The sequence below is a fragment of the Lactuca virosa genome, chromosome 8, assembly GCF_052849685.1.
Source record: "Lactuca virosa cultivar CGN04683 chromosome 8, Lactuca_virosa_CGN04683_v6, whole genome shotgun sequence".
In the NCBI taxonomy this organism is placed as follows: Eukaryota; Viridiplantae; Streptophyta; class Magnoliopsida; order Asterales; family Asteraceae; genus Lactuca; species Lactuca virosa.
Window position 1 is genome coordinate 34,576,342 of NC_136433.1, and position 7,788 is coordinate 34,584,129.

Genomic DNA, 7,788 nt, shown 5'->3' on the forward strand with positions numbered 1-7,788 from the left:
ATCAATGAAAGCTGATGTTCTGATGTTGTAAACAAAATGGAACATTTGTAATCCTTCTGATGTTTTTGATTTTTTTTTCTTGTTGCTGAAAGATGATGTTAGATAAAACAATTTTATAAAAAGTTGTTCATTATGTATGAAAAACAAATGATTTCGTTAATTTTAATCATGATTTGTTGATTAATTGTTGGTAAAATGTGAAGTTTGAACCTTTTTCATTTGGATTTGTGTTTTAAATTTGATTTTGTAAGGTGTTTATATATATTTTTTATAATTGTTCAAGAAGTTGATGCAGTTATTTTATAAACCTAAAACTTTGCATTCAACAAAAAAGAATACAGAGGGGTAAAATGGTCATTTTATAATTCATCACATCAATTCAGAGGTTACAACCAAACATGTTAAAAATTCAGACCCTCTTAAAAATTTAAATCTTAAAAATTCAGATCCTTCCAAACAACTCTAAATATATTTTTTTTAAGATTTAGGTTATGCTAAGAATCCATTTTATATTCTTCGTTATATGAGGTTAAACCTTTATCACAGTATTTTATAATATAACAATTTTTATTTTTATAATTTAGATTGTTATACTTAAGCCATGGAGAGACGAAAAGTGTGAAAAAGTAGTATAAGAAATCAACAAAACAAAAAGAGACACGCAGGGCCGGCACAATACATGGGCGGCTTGGGCTTAGGGCCAGGGCATTTTAAGGGCATCAAAATGGTCTGTATACATATGGCCCAAACACTTAGCCCATATTTTGTTTTGTAATCGTGAGAAGGAAAGCAGACGCCAAACAAATGAAGAGTCATCGTCTCATCTCATCGATCATGCGGACAAACCAAACGTCGCCTCTCGCCTGGTATGTTGGCTTCTTTCAATGGGAGAAATCAATGCGACATTGCCTTACCTAGAAACGCCTCCAATAACTAAAAAGTAAGATTTGATTTCTCTATTTCTCCCTTCCAGTCTATAATCAATAACACACAGCTCTCAAATCTCAATTTCTTTTTTATCAGTCGACACTTAGTCCCGATGTAGAAGCGATTTCTCTGCTCTAGTCCGTTTTTAAAGTCCCGTTTTCTCTAATCTGATACATCAAAGCCGATTCTGAAGTTCTGATTTAGTGGTTCACTGATTTGGGCGTGATTCGTTTCTTGTTGGTTGTTTCAGAAATCAAATTTGGGTGAGTTCATTCGAAATCTGTGTTTATTTAATTCAGGTTTCTTCAAAAATCTGATCACTTTCTTATTTAACTCGTTTTCAAAAGTTACTTTCAGAAATGGAATGAGAGTATGAAACTTGAAATAGGTTGAGATTTAAAATAACAAGTAGCATCAAAGCCTTTATCTTGGATGAGTTTTTGTGCTCTCCTAATTTTAAAAGACATCAGACTGAGATTCAAACTATTGAATGACTTCATTCTATTTGGGATTTGTTTCAGAAATCAAATTATTTTTATATTTATCTGTTTCTACTCTATTTGATTACAGGAAAAAAGAGTGAAAGCCTCAAAGTCTTTTGGATTTTCATTTGTGTATCATTTTCTTTATTGTTTCATAAATCAGATTTGGGTTTTGTTGTTTCTGAAAGTAGATTTGGGTGAGTTTATTTGAAATATGTGTTTATCTAGCTTTGTTTCATAAGTTGGATTTATTTTTACTTATTGGATTTTGTATCTGATTTGGGTGGTGTTGTTTCTGTACACAGATTTGGGTGAGTTGTACTGTTTTCTCTAAGTTTGAACTCTTTCAGAAATCAGATTTGTATATTTCGAAATCTGTTTATATATGTTTCGAATATGTTTTCTCCTAATCTGATTTGTATATACTATTTCAGAAATCCAATTTTAAGATTCTGGTGAGTTTTATTTCAAATTTGGTTAGAGTTCAATATGTGTTGTCTGAATAACCTTTATAAACATTTGCGTTATTGTTTATTGTTTATGTGATGTGAAGCAGGAGCTATATTTCTGACTTTGTTGTCTAAAGATCCTTTCTAACTAGATTTCCGACTTCTAGAGACAACAAAATATTGATTATTGTAAAATTAGAGATGTTTTGCTTCAAAAAATGCACTAAGTCAGAAATATAGGCAAATATAAGCAAACCTCGGGTGAGTTGTATGTTTTTGTTTGTTTTATTTGGTTGATTATAAAATTTATTGTATTTTTTATTTTGTAATTTTTATATATATATGGGCATAAAAAATTTTCTCGCCCCGGAGACACGAACAAAAGATGTAACTTTCTCCTCATGTTAAAATCTACTTCCAGTGTGTTATAAAAATTGATTTCTCCTCATGTTAAAATCCCTTATTCATTTTTAGCTTCTTAAATCATCTCTATTGATCTAGAGTGAAAGAACATATATAAATCACGACCTCTGATCACTGTTTTCCCCACTGATTTATGATCGGAGCTTAAAACCAGACGATGAAGAAGGACAAATCAGTGTTAATTGCAAGCCCTAGCGGAACTACCGAAGCAAATTCATCTTTTTCAAACAGAGTATTCCTTCCAGAAGACGAAGAATCGGAGAAGCAACAAACTACTAATGACTTCCCTTTGCCAATCGCCACTCGTAATGGTTCCTCGAAATACGATTTCGTCAAGGTTTGTTGCTTCTCTAATCCTTAAATTTCTTCCTACTTCTTGTTGTGATATATATAACTGTAGTTAATTTTACATTAGTTTATCTCCTTAGCTATGTATAGATAGATGTAAACGACTGCGTTGGTACTTATAGGTTTTGTTTCTTTGTTTTCAGGTGAAAGTATGGTTGGGTGATAATGCTGATCACTACTATGTCCTCTCTAGATTTTTGCTTAGCAGAATGTTGACTGTTACTAAGGTGTTTTCGTCCTTTCTTTGTTACTTATTCTTCGTATTATCATTCCAATAAAGTTTTAAGTTAAACATCATAGTGTTTTTGTTTTCAGATTCCTAATCATGTCGCTCTAAAAATTGCCCTTGAACTCAAGAAGCTGCTCATAGATAATAGCCTTCTGGACGTGTATGTCATCATATTACATCCTCCGAATACTACCTTAACACATGTCTCTTTAAATCTCATATATTAGTTTTTTGCAGCTCTCAATCTGATCTGGAAGCTAATTTGTTTAAGGTATATATATCCATTTTAGCCATGTCTGAGTTTTTACAGTATGCCACTTTCAATTCAAAGGCATAACTACCATAATTATGACTTTGATTGCAGCTCATGGAAAGGCGGGGCTATGGGCAAGAATATATAAATCGTTACAAGATGATGACAAGGTATTTCCCTTTTGTCCCCTTTTATAAATTCTTAATTTAGTAATTAAATCTTTCTTCTGTATTTATACCTTTTGTAGATTTCACCATCAGCGAGTACCATTAGTTATTCTTGTATGTGGCACAGCATGTGTTGGAAAGTCAACAATTGCTACCCAGCTTGGTCAAAGGCTAAACTTGCCAAATGTTTTACAGGTGAGGTGAATCTTGATGTCCCTTTTTTTTTCTATATTTCAAATACATAAACACATAATTTCATTTTTCTTGATGTTACAGACGGATATGGTCTATGAATTGCTAAGAACATCAACAGAGTATGTAACATATCAACACTTATATATGACAACTTTATACACAATACAAAATACCATATAGTATACCCCTTTAACTTTTCTCAGTGCACCTTTGACATCTTCACCTATTTGGGCACGAGACTTTAGTTCATCAGAGGAGCTAATTACTGAATTTTGCAGAGAATGTAGGATCGTTCGAAAAGGTAATGTACTTTTTGTTTAAACCAAATTGTTTTTTCTTTTGTAAACATTATAGGATTTTCTTTTGTTTTGTCATAGGTTTGGCTGGTGATTTAAAGAAAGCAATGAAAGATGGGAAGCCGATCATCATTGAGGTAACAAAGAGTACATAAATATATATTTTTTATGGCAATTCATGTAGATACAAATATTGACCTTTTTGCCCTTGCCAGGGGATGCATGTGGATCCTAGTATATATTTAATGGACGAAGAGAACAAATCACCACATAAGGCTTCAAAAACAGATGAAAATGACTTAAAAGACACAGAAAATAATGCTGAAATTTCCAAGACAAAAGCAATTGGTGAAGAGTCGGATAAAGTTTCGGACGGGGTCAGATCTGTTCATATTGTTGACCAGGCTGCTGGTAGTCAAACTTAGCTCTTAATTTTAATTTTAATTTTTTTGGTTTTTCTAATTTCTTATTTTGGCCATTCAGATGACAATAAGCCTATTCTAAGAAGAGAAAAATCAGGGGTCACTGAGCCAGTAATAATTCCTATAGTCCTTAAGATGGCAGAATTTGATCATAAAGTAAAGCTTATAAATAATCCATTTTCATTTTACTTTTTTCAAAATAAAAAACGTCACTTGTTCTTGTCAACTGCAGGCACTACTAGAAGAGTGGATATCTAGCAGAAAATTCAGTGATAAGTATCCAATCCAGGTGTCAACTTATAAAGATTTATTGTTTACTTTTGATCTAGGAAAATAATATATATTGAGTTTTTTTTTTTTTTTTGAATGTTTTCAGGAAAAAGATAAAGTGATTAACAACTTAAAAATCATTCAAGATTATCTGTGCTCATTCAAATCACATGGATTAACAGTTGCTAATATATCTGCTACAACTTTCCCACAAACTCTTGATTGGCTGCATAATCATCTTCTTCAGGTATAAATATAAAAAAAGAAGAGCATAATGTGTGCTTAAATATAAACTCAATAAGTCAAAAGTATTTTGAAATTACCATGAACTATAGTTGGTAATAATATTTGTTAATTTTCATTTTTTTTGTTTAGTGTATTGAGCAAGGTATATCGTCTGCCACAAAAGGAAGCAGTAATCAGACAGGTGGAAGTTAATTAATATCTTGGGAAGCTGTTTGTTTTGTTAATTGAGTTTTTTTTTTTTTTTTTTTTTTTTTTTTTTTTTATTGTAAGTATAGATGTTTTGTAGCATTAAATTCGGTTCTGATCTTGAAACTTGTTTTTCTATTATTATTATTATTATTATTATGTTGTTGTAAACGAACCATTGTTGCATGCTTCATTAGGATGGATGGTATTAATATTCATAAGTCGCTTACAGTTTGCTTCTTTAGAACCACATTTTTGGGGTCATATTCTTCTTTGTTGGATTGTAATTTGCAATCAAACAATATGACTTTTTTATACCAATGGAAGAAACACACAAACTGTACTAAATCACCCAAATTCTACACTTTCACGATGATTCGGCCTCTCCTAGAGCATGTAGTTGCCTTAATAGATCACTACCACCTCTGTTCATTAGAAAGTTATATTAGTAAAGATGTTTGCTACACTTAAAAATAATAATAATAATAATAATAATAATAATAATAATAAAACTTTGATATTTAAATAAGAGTTAATTACAAGCTTAGTAGATGTGGTAAATCAAAAGTTATGGTTTTCGGATGGTCCTAAAGAGTAGTTTTGTTGCAAGGTTAGGAGCTCCATTAAATTCAAAACAAAATGATTATTTTGCCCCATCTTCATAAAGCGCAAGGAAAATCCTATTTTTTCTTTATCTTATAAACTTAAAAAAAAAAAAACAAAACAAACAAAGGCCCACATGTGACTCCTAAACTTAGCTTTACTCAGATTTCAGCTGACAGGTGTCCACCTTCCACTATTTCCTGATACAATATGACACATTCATCATATACTCTCAAACATCACGTTTTCCACGTGTCATCATCCTACACCCCCGAGGTCGGTCATCGGTCAGGTCGGGCAACTCAGTCACCCTGCCCGTTGAGTTGAGCAGGGTTCCACGACAGATGCACCAGAGTTTACCACGTTGCTCGTCGCATTGCACGAGTTAACTCCCACTATATTTTCAGTTGACACCTGTGTGTTTTCATATATTTTTTCAATTTTTTTCTCAGAGATGATTGAAGGCTTAGATTTTGTCTCTGAACGATAATGAAGCGAGTTTACGGTAGTTGCAAGAGTGTCATGGTGAGTGACGAAGATGAAGATTCGCCGGATAACTGCCGTGAGCGACGACGGAGGAGGATGGCCATGAGGAGGATGGCCGCAGGTGCGTCCGGTTTATCGGTTATCGCTAGGGAAGATGAACATCAGAAGTACTGTGCGGCACATACGACTAGCGATATCCCGACGACTTCTACCCCCACGGCTGCGATCAGGAGTTTGATTAGCATCATGGAGACGCCGCCGCCGCCGCCGCATGGCATCATGTCGGTGGTCGGTAGGCAGCGTGAAATGGAAGACGAAGTTTCAGTTCGGACGAACTTATGCCGGCCGGAGATCAACGGTTTCCGACCAGTGCATTTCTTCGGTGTGTTCGATGGACATGGCGGCCGTCACGTAAACCTCTCCCCTGTTTTTCACAAGTACTTTGAATTTTCGAAAAGTAACTTTTTGTTGAAATGACAGAATTGAATATGCAATTAAATTTGCTTAGCAGGTATCAGCATTGTGTAAAGAGAAGATGCACGTTATCATGGAGGAGGAGTTGATGGGGATGAAGGTAACTGGAGACAAGCCGGATAGTAGTGGTGGCGAAGAGCTATGGAAGACGGCGATTAAGCGGAGTTTCCAGAGGATAGATGAGATCTCGATGAAATTGTGTCTGTGTGGTGGACTGAGTAGTAGTTCCAATATCTGTAGATGCATTCCGCAGTTGTCTTTCATAGGATCGACGGCGGTGGTGTCGATTCTGACGAAGGAGTACATATTTGTGGCAAACTGCGGAGACTCACGCGCCGTCCTCTGCCGTAACACCAGGGCCATACCCCTTTCCGTCGACCATAAGGTAAATAACATCCCCAAACATTACTTCTTTCCAATAATTCAATTTTTGAAAGACGATTGTTATGAAATTGGTTCGTACTGTGTTGATTCCAGCCTGATAGGGAAGACGAACGAGCAAGAATCGAAAGTCGTGGAGGCCGAATCATGTTTGCAGATGGAGCACGAGTGGAAGGAATCCTTGCGATGTCCCGAGCAATAGGTTAGTTTTAAAATCGGGAATGGAATTGAAATTAAACATGAAGAATTGTTGATTAGATGTAGTACGAATTGACAGGAGATAGGGTTCTGAAACAGTGGGTAACGTCTGAACCTGAAATCACGGTGACAAGACGAGAAGCCGGAGATGAATGTTTGATAGTAGCGAGTGACGGATTATGGGATGTTGTTTCGAGTGAATTGGTTTGTAAGATAGTTCACGAATGTCTTGTGGAGAACCAGGAGCCTCGGATTGAAGCAGATGAAGGGGCCGCCGCTGGATGCAGGACCAATTCAGCAGCGACGTTGCTGGTACGTCTGGCTTTGGGACGTCGGAGCACCGATAACATCAGCGTCATAGTTATTGATTTGAGGAACTGATATTTCTACAAACCAAATTTTGGATTTTGGACGTGGATATGAATCAAGTCCTGTAAATAAGGTTTAGCCAGAGAGAATTATATGCACAAATAGACTCTTTTTTTCTTAATTAATGTGTTAGAAAGTTTAAGCAAAAATTGCACTCTATTGTATGGTTTCATTCAGTTTTTTAAAAAATGAATTGCTTATTTAAAACAATTACTTTTATTTTTAAAGTGCTACTAGTTTAGTTTATAGGTTTATTGATATAAAAGTCTTTGCCTATCGATATCGATAGCAGGTTGCTTCCAAGCTTCTCTTGGTTCGAGAAAAAAAAATTAATAAGAGGATCAAACCATCTCTTCTGACTCAAGTTTTCCAACTTTTGTTGGT

The 7,788-nt window shown here is 34.8% G+C and overlaps 2 protein-coding genes and 1 long non-coding RNA gene across 5 annotated transcripts; all 3 read left to right on the top strand.

Annotated features, from left to right (window-relative positions):
• The first annotated feature begins 789 nt into the window (after window positions 1–789).
• LOC145132203 (uncharacterized) lies at window positions 790–1,191 on the top strand. The gene is made up of 2 exons (XR_013717896.1): window positions 790–940; window positions 1,024–1,191. It is a non-coding gene; the product is annotated as an uncharacterized LOC145132203 (long non-coding RNA).
• Window positions 1,192–2,359: 1,168 nt separating this feature from the next.
• On the top strand, window positions 2,360–5,068 carry LOC145132202 (P-loop NTPase domain-containing protein LPA1 homolog 1-like). Of its 2 annotated transcripts, none has more exons than XM_079066915.1 (14): window positions 2,360–2,618; window positions 2,773–2,856; window positions 2,945–3,018; window positions 3,096–3,129; window positions 3,223–3,281; window positions 3,359–3,473; window positions 3,555–3,592; window positions 3,677–3,774; window positions 3,851–3,906; window positions 3,985–4,180; window positions 4,253–4,347; window positions 4,424–4,480; window positions 4,568–4,708; window positions 4,837–5,068. In XM_079066915.1, the coding sequence occupies exons 1-14, from the start codon at window positions 2,439–2,441 to the stop codon at window positions 4,897–4,899; spliced, it is 1,290 nt and encodes a 429-aa protein (XP_078923041.1). In that variant the 5' UTR covers window positions 2,360–2,438; the 3' UTR covers window positions 4,900–5,068. The 2 variants fall into 2 exon arrangements, with proteins under 2 accessions (XP_078923041.1, XP_078923042.1); XM_079066916.1 differs by having other exon boundaries at window positions 3,752–3,774.
• Window positions 5,069–5,819: 751 nt separating this feature from the next.
• Window positions 5,820–7,571, top strand: LOC145134765 (putative protein phosphatase 2C 75). Of its 2 annotated transcripts, none has more exons than XM_079069596.1 (4): window positions 5,820–6,393; window positions 6,491–6,841; window positions 6,934–7,039; window positions 7,115–7,571. In XM_079069596.1, the coding sequence occupies exons 1-4, from the start codon at window positions 5,986–5,988 to the stop codon at window positions 7,414–7,416; spliced, it is 1,167 nt and encodes a 388-aa protein (XP_078925722.1). In that variant the 5' UTR covers window positions 5,820–5,985; the 3' UTR covers window positions 7,417–7,571. The 2 variants fall into 2 exon arrangements, with proteins under 2 accessions (XP_078925722.1, XP_078925723.1); XM_079069597.1 differs by having other exon boundaries at window positions 5,827–6,393; window positions 6,494–6,841.
• The last annotated feature ends 217 nt before the right edge of the window (window positions 7,572–7,788 follow it).

What these genes read in the sequence shown, in the direction of transcription:
- LOC145134765 (XM_079069596.1), top strand. Translation starts at nt 5,986, where the DNA reads ATGAAGCGAGTTTACGGTAGTTGCAAGAGTGTCATGGTGAGTGACGAA. An exon ending in ATGGACATGGCGGCCGTCAC is followed by an intron (nt 6,394 to 6,490) that starts GTAAACCTCTCC and finishes AAATTTGCTTAG; the next exon opens with CAGGTATCAGCATTGTGTAA. An exon ending in TGCGATGTCCCGAGCAATAG is followed by an intron (nt 7,040 to 7,114) that starts GTTAGTTTTAAA and finishes ACGAATTGACAG; the next exon opens with GAGATAGGGTTCTGAAACAG.
- LOC145132202 (XM_079066915.1), top strand. Translation starts at nt 2,439, where the DNA reads ATGAAGAAGGACAAATCAGTGTTAATTGCAAGCCCTAGCGGAACTACC. An exon ending in GGAAGCCGATCATCATTGAG is followed by an intron (nt 3,907 to 3,984) that starts GTAACAAAGAGT and finishes TGCCCTTGCCAG; the next exon opens with GGGATGCATGTGGATCCTAG. An exon ending in GTGATAAGTATCCAATCCAG is followed by an intron (nt 4,481 to 4,567) that starts GTGTCAACTTAT and finishes GAATGTTTTCAG; the next exon opens with GAAAAAGATAAAGTGATTAA.